This window comes from Microtus pennsylvanicus, chromosome 4 (genome assembly GCF_037038515.1).
Source record: "Microtus pennsylvanicus isolate mMicPen1 chromosome 4, mMicPen1.hap1, whole genome shotgun sequence".
NCBI classification, from domain to species: Eukaryota; Metazoa; Chordata; class Mammalia; order Rodentia; family Cricetidae; genus Microtus; species Microtus pennsylvanicus.
In genome coordinates this window covers 100,730,865-100,748,086 of record NC_134582.1, presented here as the reverse complement: position 1 = coordinate 100,748,086, position 17,222 = coordinate 100,730,865, and the positions used below count along the sequence as shown (strand labels likewise).

Sequence of the window (17,222 nt, the reverse complement as noted above, 5' to 3'; positions counted from 1 at the left end):
ATCCGATGGGGTCCCAGCACTGACAGCGGAAGTAGACACAAGCCCGCATCCACAGCCCAGAAGCTATCTCCAGTTGATAACTACTCACACAGAAAAACTTAGTTTGATCCAGCGGAGTCTTGCTAGGTATACAAACCACTCTTAAGGCCAGGCCCCATACCCAGGAGTAGATGACCAACACAAATCATATTCAATGGCATTTATGGAGGCTCACTGTTTATAATGTTTTTTCGGGGCTTTTTTTTTAACCTTACAGTTCCTTGCATATATATTGTGATTTCCCATTTTGTGTTTTTATGGGATTTCTGTGTATGTGAATGTGTGTGTGTCTGCATCTTTATGTTTCTTGGGCTTTTTCTTTGGCTCTCTTTTCTTTGATTTCTTTGTTTTGCTTTACTTTTATTTTATTATTATTTTTTAGATGCCTGCTTGTATACTACTGAGAGAAAAGGTAGGGATTTGGATAAGTGGGGAAGTAGGAGAGGGGAGACCATAATCACAATACATAGCATTTTTAAAAATTTTCAGTTAAAAACGGGGAAAAAAATCACTTTCCATACAAAAATAGGGAGCAACGTATTCTGATCTTCAATGATACTATTCATATTCTGCAACCTAAACCAACACATTTCTGACTCTGTTCCCCTTTCCATCTACCTCTTTAAATGCCCGACTCAAGGCCTGCTTAGCCCACACCGTGTTTCCTGACTCAGAGTAATGATCCCAGGAATCCAAGCATGTGATTCCCTCATCCCTTTCACCTGGAAGACAAAGGGAGGGTGCGCTGACGTCTTCAACCCCACTGTTTATCACACACGCTGCAACACCATGTACAAGGGGTCTCCTTTTACATTTAGCTATCTCCAAACTCCCACCTTTGTCTCTCTGTCTCTGTCTCTCCCCCAACCCCAAATCTCAATATTATTACCTGTTTCATTTTTGTTGTCTGGGAGAACCAAGGGCAAGCTCCAAACCTGGCTAAGACTGCTGCTAGCTCCATCCTTCACGGTTGAGTGCTGGAGAAAACTAAAGAAACAGCTCAGTGTAGTGGCCATGGCCATCTTACCACAGCTGTGCTTCCCTTTCCTTCATCTGGGGACACCTCCTAAATGGATGACCACTCCCACTGAGTGGCTGTTAAAACACTGACTCCAAGAGACCACATAGCATGAGGCAAAGACATAAGGCTGTGCAGATCTGCCTGAGTCTCAATGTGGGTCTACTGCACACGAGCGAGGGGGTTTCCTTCTGCTTGTGTCTTCCTTCTCCAGTCTCAATCTTATGCTAAAGCACACAGCAGCCCCGTGCCAGTTCATTCATCTGTTACTTCTTAATCACACGGAAATATCTTCATACACTGAGCTTTCCAGCAGTTCATTGCCCTTTCCTAAAAACCATGTGTAAAAGCCCCAACATTTAGCACTAGCCTAACCAGAAGGAACATATGTCACATTTTTCATTCCACGGCACATTGGAGTAGTTGAAGTCAACTGCTTTCACAGATTTTCATACAATCAGTCTATTCTCTGTTATTTTTCCCCTTAGGAGTTGCTTGCCTGCTTGTTTGTTTGTAGGAAATTTTCTCCACGTAGCCCAGACTGGCCTAGAACTCACAAAGATTCACCAGCCTCTACCTTTTTACAACATTTACAAAAATTCCCCTCGTAGGAGCGGTGGGATTAAAGGCATGCATCACCACACCCAACTTACTCTGCGTCTTAATATAATTTATTATATAGGCAAGCTTGATACGTTTCGTGTAGAGTGACATCATCACAAGCTGGTGAAGGAAACGGAGATAAGCTAGCAGACAACATTTGCTGTTGACACTGTTTTTACGTAACTTTGTGTAACAGGTATTACTTCCGTCAACCTCAATTCAAACACAAAAATTTCACTTTAGGATTTTTTTAATAATCTTCTAATCAGTAATGTGATCCTTGGATCTTGGATGTACTTTTTAAGCAAGTATTTTTAAAGTGTTCCCAGAACCAATTAAGAAAAACAGAAATACACCCATTTAAAACCTCAGTACTCCCTCAGAAAGCTGAGGAAGGAGAGTTTAAGGCCAGTCTGAGCTATAGAGTAAGGAAGGGGAAAAAAGATAAGATGCCTATTGTTAACTAAAGCAGCTTTGCTTGGCATATCAGGTCACTTGCTTCTAACACTCCATGTGTGAAAACATGACGACTTAATATAAATGAAGACACTGAAAATAATTTAGCAAGATCTCCAAAAGAAATAATTCAGAAACAATAACCAGAACCTTACCAGGGGGAAAGCTCAGCCTATAGAAATCTCCTAGAATGTGTTCTTGGAACGGAGGCATTCAAACCACATTTCTACGTGATTTTGAGACAGTAAGTGATTGTACGTACAGTCTGCAGCATTCAAGTCATGCTGAAGTGAGACAATGAACGGTGTATAAGATGTAAACACATGGAATTAATACAAGTATATCAGTAATATACTACATTATTAAGAAAATAAATTTCATTTTCAAATATTTTTTAGTTCTCCCTTTTAAAATATTCCCAAATAAGAAATGAAAATTAAGGCTCAGTGAGTAGACGAGACCACACTGAGCCAGGGAACCTGAGCTCCAGCTCCAGTTTCCACACTATGCAAAGAGAGCTGATACCAGAAACTTTCCTCTGGCCTCCGCATGAGTGTCCTAGAATGCATACATGCAAAATAAATAGATGTAATTTTTTAAAGAAATTCAAATTAAATCTGTATACTAAAGAGTAAACTGTTTTGTTTAGTCTTATTTTGTAATAAAGTCTTATCAACTAGCCCCAGGTGGCCTGAATATACTGCTGTAATAGACCAGGCTGACCTTGAACTCAGGCAATCCTCCTTCCTCTGTCTCCCAAGAGCTGGAATTACAAGACCACCATGCTTAAAAAGTGAAGATTCTTATTTAAACAAATAGGACTGTTATGCTATATAGAGACTACTTTCACTGGACCACATTCAAACTGCCAATGGATTAAAGTGTAAATTAAATATAGTGGATATTTCCTATCACCACAGAAGTCAGTACTTAACATTTTATAATTTCCTGAAAGGCAGCCTTCTTATCAAACTACACCATCAGAACATATTAAGGAAGTTCAAGCTAAATTATACTAAGACTTAATATCAAATATAAAGTAGTTAATTCTGAAAATGCATTTTTAACTGGGGACAGGCTTGAGATTTCAAAAGCCTCCCACCCTCCCCAGTATGCTCTCTCAACCCCCTGCATTTGAGACAAGAGCTCCCCGATGCTGCTACTGCCATGCCTTTGCTCCACCATTATGGACTTTAACCCTCTGGAACAATAAACTCAATTAAACACTCTCTTTTATAAGTTGCTTTGATCATGGTTACTTCTAATCCAGTCTTTGCTAGTAAGTAATTGGTTGTGAGGGATCCATAAAGATATTCTACCACAGGAGAAAACTCCTAAAGACGTCTAAAATCCAGAGGTGTTCCAAGTTCATATATGATGGCTCAAAGCCCCATCTGTCTCATTGGGCTCTGGACCCCTTCACAAGAAGCATGCAGACAAGGTGAGGCTCCAGTTGAAGACTTTGAAGGCTCCCAACCTCACCAAGGACACTGTTACGGTTCCTACTTACATAAATTTGGGCAAGCATAAGAGAGTGGAATATCCAAGCTTCAGCAAGCCACGTAGGCTCTGGAACTAGGCCCAGGAATGGAATGAGGCCATTTTCCACTGGAGATTAGGACATAGGAGATTAGGCTGTGGCCAGTGTTGGAATGGTTCTAGCCACCTGCTACCACCCAGTGTTCCATCTAATTCACTGGAACCATTAGTCCAAATAAACTCCTTCACAAGTTGCCTTAGTCAGGGTGTTTTATCACAACAGAAAAGAACCAAGACCGGGTGATCTGACAACCACCAGTTTCTTCAGAAATACAAAGCCAGAGAGAACTGCCACAAACACTCGAATACTAACGCAACTTAACAATTAGATGCAAAGTGGGCCCTGGAACAGACCCCGAAACAGAAACAGGAAAAATAGGGAAAAGCTGAACAAGTCAAGCCAGATACACAGTTTAGACAGCAGTATCACAAAGGTGATAATATTCTGGCTTACTTATTAAAATATAGTCATGTATTGTGTTCATATCAGAGGCTGGGTAAAAAACTTACGTGAACTTTCTATAGCTTTTCATTTCAAAATACAAAAGATTTTAAGGTTACTTTAAAATATAATACCAGGGCAGGTGAGATGGCTCAGGGGATAAGGGCACCTGTCATTAAGCCTGACATCATATAGGGTGGCACACAACTGTCCTCTGGCCTCCAGATGTGTACCAGCGCACATGTGCACACACATATACACACACAAAATAAAATGTAATATAAGTAAACAAAAATGAAAGGCAAAAATATGATAACCAGCTTATCTAATAATAAATAGTAGCTATTAGAGTCCTACCTTCAAATCATTAAGTTACTCCAAAATACCATTAAATTGCTGGGGCTAGACTACCTGTCTCCAAAATCTGCAACTCTGAAATTTAATCAATAAAATACATTATGGACCAGTGTCATTACCTGTAATTTTATAGCCATAGGCAGCCAGCTGTCCAGCCATGTATTCTCCATCTGAATTATTATGTGAGCAGCCCCATGTTCGAATCCAAATTTTCTGTATGCCTGGAATAGTGCTGTTAAGTAATCAATTAAAACAAAGTAAGTATCTTTACGTGATTTTTAAAATAAAAGCCACTAGATGACTTAAGGGCACATTACACAAAAAAACACACTAGAATCAATTTATAAGCTAGATACAAAATGCATCAATTTAATTTAAAATCTGCTGTTACAACAAAACTCTAAAATCAAAGGACAGTGAGCTGGCCCCGCAAATAAAGCTGCTGCTGCACAAGCCTGGCAACTAGAACTTGATCCCTGGAAACCAGGTAAGAGCAGAAGGAGAGAACTCCCCCACGGAGTTGTTCTCTGACCTCACAGGTTCACCATGGCACTCACAGGAACACTCTGTGCTGACCAGTCTTTTGTCAACTTGACACAGCTAAAGTGGTCTGAAAGAAGGGAACCTCAACTGAAGAAACGCCTCCGTAAGATCTGGCTGTAAGGCATTTTCTCGTTCAGTGAGGACCAGTGACATGGAAATGTAAGCCAAATAAACCTTTCCTCCCCAAGTTGCCTTGTGGTCCTAATATTTTGTCACAGCAACAGAAAACCTAAGACACACTTATACACATTATGCAAAGACATAGTAGTAATAAGCAAAATGTTTGAAAACTAAAATCTAGATAAAATAACTATAGAATCACAAGAAGAATCTCTGTATTTAAGAAATGTCCTTTTGCATCTCTTATCAGCAAATTATAATACTGGGAATGGGTTATCTCTAATTGAGCTGTTGGCCAAAGGGATCCCATGGGAACCTCCAAACAACCCAGGTTGTTAGTTGCCTAGACTAGAGTACTATAGATTGCTCTCCACAAGCCTATAGTAAGGCCCCATTGCTGAACTCACCTACACAACCCACTGACCATGGAGAAGCAGAGCTGGTGCTTACCCTGCCTGCACCCTACTGACTAGTGCTCACGTCCTGGAAGGTACTCTGCATGCTACTAAAGGAAAATGCAAACACTAACACAGCTACAAACTTCAGTCTACAATGGTGATTGCATACAAGATGCACTACTGCAATAGGGGCACAAGGTTTGTGAGAGAAACCAACTAATATCTGCTTGGATTTATGGCCTACTCCATGAGTCAAACCCGTCCCCTACACTGCTCAAGTGGCCAAGAACCAGGGAATGTATAGGCCAGGGACCTAGTATAAAACCAATACTACTGTTCTACTAAAAAAAAGCAATAAAATAACTCCTAATGACATTCTGTTGTACTCATAGATCAGAATCTTTTTGTTTTATCTTACTACATTTTATTTTATCATCCCTTAGAAGCCTGTTTGTTTTCTAATGATAGACAGATGGGAGGGGAGTTGGGGAAGAACTGGGAGAAATAGAAGGAGGAGAAACCATAATCATAATATATCATGTGGAGAAAAAAATTTAATTAAAAGGGAAAAATAAAATGGTAAATAAAAAACAATTTTTTAATTAAAAATAAATAACATCCTTTTGTACCCAGAAGAAGCTTCAACAAGTAAAGGTATCTGCCACCAGGCCTGATGACCTGAATTTGACACATTAGAGAAAGAGAACTAACTCAAAGTTGACCTCTGACCTCACTCACATGCTTCAGCCATGTATTCGTACACACTCACACATGATAAATAAAATGCAACTTTAAAAAACTCTAAATACAAATAAAGAATGTCCTTTCATGCCAGGTGGCACACACCTGTAATCCCTGCACTCAGGAAAGAAAAGTAGGAGGACATAAAGTTCAGGGCCATCACTGGACCAGGCTACAAGAGATCTTGCCTCAAAAAGTTTTTCTCTAGATTGCAGATTTAATTCGTACTAATCATACCTGATGTGAAGATCTTTAACACATAAATGATTGCACAGAAAATAGCAGTGGCAGCAATAACACCCAGAGAAGAGGTAAGGGCTGCAGAGATGGTGAAGGCATTAACGTGCTGCCCTGGAAGGATGAGGACCTGAGTTTGGCCTCCCAGCACCCAGAAAAAAGTCAGGCAAACAGCAGGCGTCTATAAGCCCAGTGGTTGTCAGGGGAGAAGACAGGAGAATCACTGGAGCACACTTGCCAACCCAGCTTAGCCAAATCAATAGCTCCAACTCTAGTGAGTCCCTGTCTCAAGAAATAAGGTGGAAGCAATCAAGGAAGACACCTGATGTGACCTGAAACATAAGTATGTACACACACACAATACACATGAATGTATACAATACACACAAACATGCACACACACAGGTACCTACACACTCTCATGATCATATACACCCACATACAATACAAAAAATATGTAAATAAAAAATAAAAGTCTGACAGCCTGCTGATTCAGACTCTTAAACACTATTTGAAATTTTTATCCATTAAAATTTACAGATTAAAAATAAGCAAAATTGAAAACTCTATGATTAAAGTTACTGCATTCACAGGTTTCTAAACAAGTTAGGAGGGAAAAAAAGATTCTCCCTTAGATTGCCCTAATAATTTATAAGTAAACAGAAATAACAATAGACATGATTGAGATAAATGTGACTAACTTAACTAAAACACAAGCACATTCTAAATGCACAGGCTTGAAAAGCTCAATAATCTAAACAAAGTAATTATTAAACCTTCCACACTTACCAGATAAACAATTATGAGCTAATTCTAACTGTACAACTATGTGACTGTTTCCCACCACAATAGTGTAAAAAGGACAATGATTTTTTTGTGCCCAGTGCCTTTGTCCAATTCCTGAGTATTCACTAATATGGTAAGAAAAATCACATGTCCAAAACACCACTGTAGCATAAGAATCACAAATCTCAATAAAGTTTAAATCTGCAATTACAGAAGATTTAACCTGACTATAGTCAAATCAAATGACTCCTAGTGTCCTAGCCTGTTCCTTCAAAGAGCATACAATCTGGACTTCTGTTTTGTTTTTAATTAATTCTTGGAAAATTCCTAAAATATATTTAGGTCATGTTCATCCTCCTAACTCCTCCTAGATCCACTCTCCATTCCCCAGGTATTTCTTCCTTTTTAACCTATTTCTTACCAGGTTTGAAACCACTCAACTTTTTAAACCCATGTTTCCTACTATAAATACAAATATCCTAAAACTGGAGCTACTCCACGTATGGTGTAGGCCAGCTGTGCCAGTCTCTTCCCTGGATGGACATAGAGGCAATTCTGAGATGCTTACCTATCACTTGGTGGCCTGGGCTCCTCTTCTAAATATTTTTGGGTATTCCGCTTTCGTACTTTAGGAAACACATGCTTTCTTGAGAAATGTCTGTCTTGTGGCTTGGGATCTTCCTGTGACATGATGTCTTCTATGTCATCCAGGAGAGCATCACAGGATGCAGAAGGCATCTTCTGTACCACATAAAAAAAGTTACAAATAGCTCAGGTTTAACAACATCTGCTTAACATTGTGCTGGTACCCAATTCTCACCAAGCTTAAATCTAAACCAACTCTTTAAAGCCTAAGTTCATAGAAAACGTAGGAGGATAAACCCCAAAAACAATTATGCAAATCCTGCTGATAGTAGACTATCCCATGATTGAACTGTAACTGTCAGAACTAATACCATGGAAGAAAAAGTAGGACAGGGTCTTTTCAAGAGAAAGGAAACTGAAAGCAAAACAACTCCCCTCAGCCACTGCTGCTGAGGCCAATGATCACCAAGGCCTTCAGTGCTATGAGGAAACCTCAAGAGGGGCCTTCTTGTAACATGAGGGCCTGCTTCTTTGGGTTTCTGTCCTGCCCAGTTCCCAAAGCCGGTAAGCCCCAGAGAAAATCACAAAGAGAGTCTACATAAGTTATAAACTGATTGGCCATTAGCTCAGGCTTCATATTAGCTCTTATAACTTACATTAGTCCATTATTCTAGTATATGTTAGCTACCTAGTTCAGTACCTTTTTCAGTGGGGCAGGTCACATCCTGCTTCTTCGGTATCTGGACAGGACTGCAGAGGAATGGGCTTCCTTTTCCCAGAATACTCCTGTTCTCATTGCCCCACATCTATTTCCTGTCTGGTTTTTCCCGCCTATACTTCCTGCCTGGCTGCCAGCCAATCAGTGTTTATTTAAAATATAATTGACAAAATATAGATGATTATCCCGTACCACCATCTAAAGAAATTCATCTGCCTGCCTGTAAGATTGATTGGTGGGGCTGGAGAGATGGTGCAGCAGATAAGAGAATTTGTTGCTTTGGAAAAGGTCCCAGGTTCAGTTCCCAGCACCCACATGGAGACTCACAACAACCATAACTCCAATTCAGGGAATCTGACACCTTTTTCTGGCCTCCTTCTGCACCAGGCACACTTCTGGTGAATAGACAGACAGGCAAAACACTTATACACATAAAATTATTTTTATATTAAATTTTATATATATATATACATTTGTGTGTATATACGTGTGTGTGTATGTGTACGACTCACTAGATAGCTATGCCAGTCAAAACTAGTATTGGTAAACACCTATAAAGTATTACTTTAATATCAAAACCAAATAAAGACACACACACAGGAAAAAATATGCCTGAAAAATACAGATGCTAAAATAATGAGTAAATTCTTACAAACCAAACACTGGTATATATCAAGAAAATCAAGTTGATTTTATCCCAAAGAGTCAGAGAAATGTAATAAATAATTTAAATAAACTTAAAGACAAAAACATGATCATCTCAACAGATGCAAAGAAAGTATTTAGAAAAAAAACTAACATGCCTTCATGATAAAATTCCCAGAGAAGGAGATTGAAAAATGGTCTAGCAGATTTAAAAAAAAAAAAAAAAAAGAAATGTTGCTCTTGCAGAGAACCTGGATTCTGTTCACAGAACACACATAGTGACTCACAACCATCTATAACTCCAATTCCAGAGAATCGGATGCCTTCTTCTGAACTCCAAGAGCACCAGGCATGTATATAATACACAAACATACATTCAGACAAAACATTCATAAATAAAATAATCAATCTTATTAATTTTTTCTTAAAGTCATAAAGAGAATAGGGTTAGAGCAAACATTTCAACATAATCAAGGCCATGGCAAAAACAGGCACCATTATTCTAAATGAAAAAGAACTGAAAGCAACCCCATTAAAGCCAACAATCAAGAGAGGGCTGTCCACTATTCTCTTTCCTTTTCAATACAGAGCTTGAAGAACTAGCTAGAGTGAAAAGACAAGAGAAGAAAATTAAAGAAATGCAAACAGAAAAAGAATCAGTCAACACATCCCTATTTGTGGTGATATAATATTACAAGATCCCAAAAGTTCTACCAGAAAATTTTTAGAAAGGACACACTTTCAGCAAAGTGACAGAATACAAAATCAACTTATACAAATCAGTAGTCTTTCTATATACTAATAACATATTTATTCAGAAAAAGACCACGAAAATAATCCCATTCACAATAGCCTCTAGAAAGAAATAAAATATCTAACCAAGAAATTGAAAGACCTCTACAATGAAAACTTTAAACCTCTTAAGAAAGAAATTCAGGACCGGGCGATGGTGGCGCACTCCTTTAATCCCAGCACTCGGGAGGCAGAGGCAGGCGGATCTCTGTGAGTTTGAGACCAGCCTGGTCTACAGAGCTAGTTCCAGGACAGGCTCCAAAGCCACAGAGAAACACTGTCTCGAAAAACCAAAAAAGAAAGAAAGAAATTCAGGAAGATATAACCAAATAGAAAGACTTCCCAATGTTCCTGGTAGAATTAGTGTGTGTGTGTCTGTCTGTCTGTCTGCGAAAGTGAGCACAGACTGGTAGAATTAATACTATAAATATAATCATCTTACCAATACAGATACTTACAGATACACTTCAATCCCAATCAAGATATCCAAGACATTGTTCACTAAGAATGAAACTAAGTCAGGCGGTGGTGGCATACACCTTTAATCCCAGCACTTGGGAGGCAGAGACAGGAGGATCTCTGTGAATTCGAGGCCAGCCTGGTCTACCAAGTAAGTTACCAGACAGGCTCCAAAGTTACAGTGAAACCCTGTCTCAGAGAGAGAGAAAGAGAGAGAAACTTTAAAGAAGGGAGGTGCAACTAAAACAAAAAGGGGGGGGTAGTCCAAGACAGACCTCAACCCTCCTACACTGCACAGAGATTACTTCCCTCTTGTACTGGGAAATGATTTACTGCCATGTGCTCTGCTCTGCCTTCCAATAGGTCACTGTGTAAACTGCCCATTGCCTAAGAGTAAGCCTACTACTGCCCAGCTCAAGCATGAAGTTCCCAGCAATGTTCCCTTCCTGCTGCAGTCAAGAGCTTCTGCTCTATTGAAAATTCACTACTTGGAAGCAAGCATTCTGTAGCTTCTTTCATTCTCATGGGCATCAGAATGCCACTCTCCTAGGTCTCCTACTACATGAACCACACCTCAAGAGTCTTTGGTGTGCTGCTCCTCAGCCCTGGAAGAGCCCATGGCTCCATTACAGGAATTCACCTCTCTACAGTCACCCCTGGTGATTTCATCACACTCAGGCCTTGAAATGCCAACCCTGAGCCTGTCCTTCCCCGGAACTCACACCCAGATGTGCAGCTGCCTGCCTGCCTGACGACAAAGCAAACTTTACAAGGCAAAGACAGAACTTCTGGTCCTCTCCCTATCTCACTGCATCACCTCACAGCCCTACCTCTTTCCTTTAGGGGCAAGCCAATATGCTTAGACCCAAAACCCTAAGATTATCCTTGGCTCCTTCTTGCATTCTCCCTAAATCCGATCCACCAATAAATTCTGTTGGCCTCTCTCAAAATATACTAAAGCTCTGTTTGTGAGCACTCTCGCACAAATAATATTCATGATCCAAGCCATCATCTTTACATATTGTTATTTATTATATGCATGGTATGTGTCAAAGTGCAGGAATGCTAGTGCAGACAGGTGTGTGCCACGGTACCTGAGTGACGGTCAGAGGACAAGCTGCAAGAGTCAGCAACCCCTACTCCACCCCATATTTGCTATCATCCTTCCCTAATCTTGTTGTTCATGTTGTTTGAGGTTTTTGGTTTGGGGGTTTGGGAGTTTGTTGTTAGTGGTGGTTTGTTTTTGTTTTGTTTGTTTTGTTTTTTACAGGCATAGTTTCTGTGTAGCCCTGGTGGTCCTGAACTCACTCTCTAGACAGGCCTTGAACTCAGAGATCCACTTGCTTCTGCCTTGAGTGCTCAGATTAAAGGTGTGTACCACCGAGGGTAGAGAAATGGCTCAATGGTTAAGGGTACTGACTGCTCTTCCAGAGGACCTAGGTTCAATTCCCAACACTCACATGGCAGCTCACAACTGTCTATAATTATAGTTACAGCGGACCAGACAGATACCCATGGCAAAACAGCTATCCACATAAAAATTTTTAAAAAAGGAGTGTGCACCACCACTGCCTTATTTTGTTAATGTTGTTTTTGCTTCTTTCTTTCTTTTGAACTGCAGCACTTAGTTATCCGCCCACATGTCTTTTACTCTCTTCCTACCAGACTACACATTGGGAAGAGCAGAGATCTTAGGGGCTTTGCTCTGGTTGCCCTACAGCACACAGGACTGTAGCTAACACCCTGTAGCTGCTCAGTGGGTGGTTTGCCACAGACCACCCAGTATAACAAAGTATGGACCTGGTTACCTCTGTCTGACATACTTTTCTCATCGCTGTCACATAGTACCTTTAAAAAAAAAAAGGTGACTATTTGGGCTGACAGTCTGGGAAGATATGGTATCCAGGCAAGGGAGGTTTGATGGCATTAGGAGGGTCATCACATTACACGACAGTCAGGAAAGAGACAGGGATGAACGTGTGTGCTCAGGCAGCTTCCTCCATTAGTACACTTTTTAATTCAGTCTTGAAATCTAGCCGATGAGGTGGTGCACCCACATTCAGAACAGGAATTCCTTCATCATCTAAACCTCTCTGGAAAACTCCTCACAGATACACCCAGAGCTGTCTCCTAGGAGAGTCTAAGTTCTGTTATGTCAGTAAAGATTGATTGTCATAACTTGCCACTGTACTAACCTTTAGACATGCTGAGTAAGCCAAACTAAGTCTTCGCACAAACTGCTCCTCGACTGGAATATCATCTGCAAGGCTTTCTGCAACACTAATCCAAAGGACATCACTTCAAGGCAGGCCTTTCCCAACCACCACAGCTAAAATGACCACACTGCCAAAGGGCACACAGTCTAATTCTATGCGTGCTGCAATTTTCTTCCCATGATTAAGTACCTGACAGCATGGGTACCTGCACTTCTCATACTACAACTTAACATTCATAAGCCCAACGCATATCTTACTTCCACTGCCAGCACCTCCAACCACGCTGGCACACAGAGGGCACACAATACTTAATGACTAGATAAATAAATAATGCTTGATAATGTTAAACTTACCTAGTCTTTCCAAACTACAAGAGGATATTCTTATATATTATATATAATGGAATCTGTGATTAAAAAAAAACTTAATCTCTTGAGTTTCTTCTACCACTATTATCCTTCACTATAACAGTGAGAAAGGCTAAAACCAGCGAGCACTTCTGCACATTACTAAGAACTACTGAAGGATGGTGAATGATTAAATATCATATGAAAAGTCAAAGTTCCAAAAAAAATTACACAATGTTTACATCAGGTCCACTGGAGGGAATTTAAATAACAAAACAAAACTTTAAAACAGGGATAAAAGGAGTCAATACTAAACAACATGGTTACTGAGTTAGGCACTACTGCCAAACACACAAAGCTAGTACCACTGAAGCTAAGACATGCTGAGTAAGCCAAACTAAGTCTTCACACAAGCTGCTCCTCGACTGGAATATCATCTGCAAGGCTTTCTGCAACACTGATCCAAAGGACATCACTTCAAGGCAGGCCTTTCCCAACCACCACAGCTAAAATGACCACATTGCCAAAGACTTGTACATTAATAAAGTTAGAATCAGAGTCCAGGCCTTCTCTCAATAATGGAAAAGCATAAACCATGTAAGAGTCTAGTATAATACTGAGAAGTAAACATCCCAGAAAACTGAAGATTCATTTAAGAAAATGCCAATAAAAACAGGATCAAATGCTCAACTACACAAACAATAAGTACTCAAACAATAAGTTACCTACCATTACCTTGATGAGAAGTTAGACTAGCCAAATCCTTGTGGCTCTCTAAAAGCATGGCACAGTTAGTACAGTTTTCTGCGGAACCACTGCCAATACATCTCAAGCTATGCAACACTCACATCTTTCGTCCAGCAACTCAATCACTAGAATTTGACTTTAAGGAGTCAAATCAATGCAATATAATACAGACATTCTCAAGTCTGACTCTATATCATAATCAGTTTCACAGTCTCATTTATCTCTATGAAGAAGCTAAAGTTTTTACATCAGACAAACTGGTAGATTAAAAAAAGACTTAAATTCTCAAAAATATTTAAGTACCACAGACATGAATTTTAGGGGGAAAAGGTAATAGTTCTATAAGACAAAGATCTCTTAAAAACTCTTCTCAAAGGCACAAGAAGTCAAGTTTCATAGAGGGATAAAGACAGAAAGGACAGACTATGGTAGAGTAGTGAATTTGCCAGGAACTTCTCATAATACCAAATACCCATAACCATGAATTTTCAGTAGCTCATTCTGAATCCCCGAGGAGCTTCTGGAAATTACTTCCAACAAGATGGGTTCTATGGGGAGAGGAACAAATGAAAGAAGAGAGAAAATGACCAACAACGAAACCCTAGACCAGCTGAGCCTAGGAACGGAACCTGAGCATCAATAGATTCAACTCCCAGCAATTCTCTCCTATGACCAGCCAAGAACACAACCCAATGTGCCGCATCAGCACTTTCCACAGTGAGATTCCCAACAGCAGCAATGGCGTCGGGTGGGACCTGAACGAAATAAAGTCTATGCCTTCACCACAGACATTCTGAATCAGTTATTCTGAGTGAAGCCAGGCTCAACAAAACCTCCAAATAATTTTGTTTGTTAGTCATTGTTCTAGAGTTACTACTTCATAAAGACTGACAGGAAGGAATGTCAGACATTACTGAATCAAATTATTTTGGGGGCTTTTTTATAATCAAATGATTTTTCACATAAGTATAAGAACAATTCAATGGAAGAAATAAAAGTCTTTTCAACAAATGATATTAGAACAACTAGATAGCCAAACAAAGAAATGGAGCTGGAGCCCCATCTCACATCATACTCAAAAATCAACTCAAACAGAGCTACAGACTTAAATTTAGGAGACCTAATACTACGAAACTCTTATAACTCACTCAAGTATAAATCTTGCCAACATTAGACACCGGTTTCTTAGTTATGACACCAAAAAGCATGAGCAATAAAAGAAGGCAACAGATTAGATTTCATCACAATTAAAATGTGTGAGTCAGGCACAGTGGCACACTCCTGTAGTCCCAGCACTTGGGAAGAAGAGGCAGAAAAATGAGGAGTTCAAAGCTGTCCTCAAAAACAGATCAAAATTGAAACTAACCTGGGTTATGTGAAACCTGTTCTCGGGAGGGAAAAAAATCAATTTTCATGCTTCAAGAACAATATGGAAGTTGTGAAAAGACAGCCCATGCAGTAGGAGAAAACAGCAAGTCATATAATATGATAAGGGCCTAGTATCAAAGTAAATAAAGAACTCAAAACTACAAACAACCCAAATTAAAATATGGGAAAGGGATCTGAACAGACATATTTTCAAAGAAGCTCTATAAGTACCTGGTAAGCACATGAAATCTGAAAATAAAATGAGCCATAAGGAAAAGGCCATTCAAACCTACTAAGATATAGCTCATTGGGACAGCCAGAATCACAAAGACAGGTAACCAGGTTAACAGCAGTGAATCACATCGCACAGAAAAAAAAATCTTAATAACCAGGCCTAGCATGGTGCTGCACATCTTTAACATCAGCACTTGGGGGCTTAGTCTACACAGAAAGCTCCAGGCTAGACAGGAATACACATTAAGACAACGTCTCTCTCTCTCTCTAAGACAACATCTCTCTCTCTCTCTCTCTCTCTCTCTCTCTCTCTCTCTCTCACACACACACACACACACACACACACACACACACACGAAAAGAAATAAAATAATCCAGCTAGAAGAGATATAGAAACAAGCCTCAAGAATGCCATATGTGGGCTGGAGAGATGGTTCAGTAGTTAAGAGCACTGACTGCTCTCTCAGAAGACCTGAGTTCAATTTCCAGCACCCATGTGGCAGCTCACAACTGTCTCTAACTCCAGGACCTGACACCCACACACAGGCATACATATAGGCAAAACACCAATACATATAAAATAAAAAATAAATTATTTTTTTAAAAAGTCAAATTTAATATCAGAGAATTAGGATATAACAAAGATTAAGCAACAGTCAAACCGAAAAAAAAAATTAGATGTGTCACAAGACAGCAAAAAGCGAATGTCCATGATACTTAATGAAAAAGAAAGATTAAAGAAGAAATGCAAAAAAAGACTAAGAAATTATTAAGAAATAGGACATCTTCAATCACTCAAACGATTTAAAATAAACCAATACCTTGATTATCAGAAATTGGCCTCAAGTCCTCCTGAAAGATGAATCTGGAAAATTAAAATTAATTAGAAAATGCAAGTATCCTGTAACTCCCAAAACCACTCTAAGGCCTCTTTACATTTACCTTTTAAAAAGGGGGGGGGGGGGCAGCATCTGGCCACAGTGAAAATTGCTTAGCCCGCACTGTAACACCACAGCTCAGTGAAATTCACCAAGTAAGACACAAGTGTTCTCGTGAAGACACAGGAAAGTCTTCTAAGCACAGGGACGGGAGGGGGGGGGGGGGGCTCAAGTCACCTGCGCCTATGCCCAACTTCAGTGTAAAACCCTCTTTTGCTCAGCCTGATCACCCAGCACAAGTCCATTTCCGAGAAAAGTGAGGGAAGAAACGAGGTTAGGCCGGACTGTAACTAGCTGACTATGCCAGCATCATCCGAGGCTACACGGGCCTCTCGGGGCAGGGCTCCAGTCTCCGAGTCCCAGCTGCCAGATGTTTCTCAAACTACGAAAACAAGCGAGCCATCGGCCCTTGGAGGAAAATCTGCGGAAACGAAACTCCGCCCAAAAAGCAGCGCGGCCCACAGTCGCTCGGCTTCGGTACAGTTGCCCCTCGTATCCACAAGTCGGGAAACTCACCTGTCCAAAGTGAGAGAAAAACCACACGCCTCTGTCAGGAAACTGCACAGACTTCAGATGGAGCGCGCCATGACACTTGTGTCCCGCCAGGCTTATTTGCGCAGGCTCCGCGACGGTAGCCGGGAGAAGTCAAAACGCGCCATTGTTTCAAGTTTGCGTAGGATTTTAATTTTATATTTGTTGCTACATTTTTCTGTAAAATAAAACAAAAATAAACTCCTCCGTCATTATGTTCTCATTATGTCTTCTGCTGAGTCCTTATAATCTCTTCCGGACAGCTAAAAGATTAACACGAACATCTCGCCGTTTATTATTAATATTCCAAGTTCAGAAAAAGGAACTCGAGAATGTGAATACTTCCCAGAGTAATTACTCCCG

General features: G+C 40.1%; 1 protein-coding gene across 1 annotated transcript in view; it reads right to left on the bottom strand.

Moving 5' to 3' along the window:
• Nucleotides 1-16,944, bottom strand: part of Cdkal1 (CDKAL1 threonylcarbamoyladenosine tRNA methylthiotransferase) — a 514,315-nt gene extending 497,371 nt beyond the window's left edge. The window contains 4 exon segments of the mRNA XM_075969982.1: nucleotides 4,574-4,686; nucleotides 7,848-8,020; nucleotides 16,212-16,255; nucleotides 16,845-16,944. Of these exon segments, the coding sequence (XP_075826097.1) occupies nucleotides 4,574-4,686; nucleotides 7,848-8,017 (283 nt within the window). The 5' untranslated portion in view covers nucleotides 8,018-8,020; nucleotides 16,212-16,255; nucleotides 16,845-16,944.
• Nucleotides 16,945-17,222: the final 278 nt, after the last annotated feature.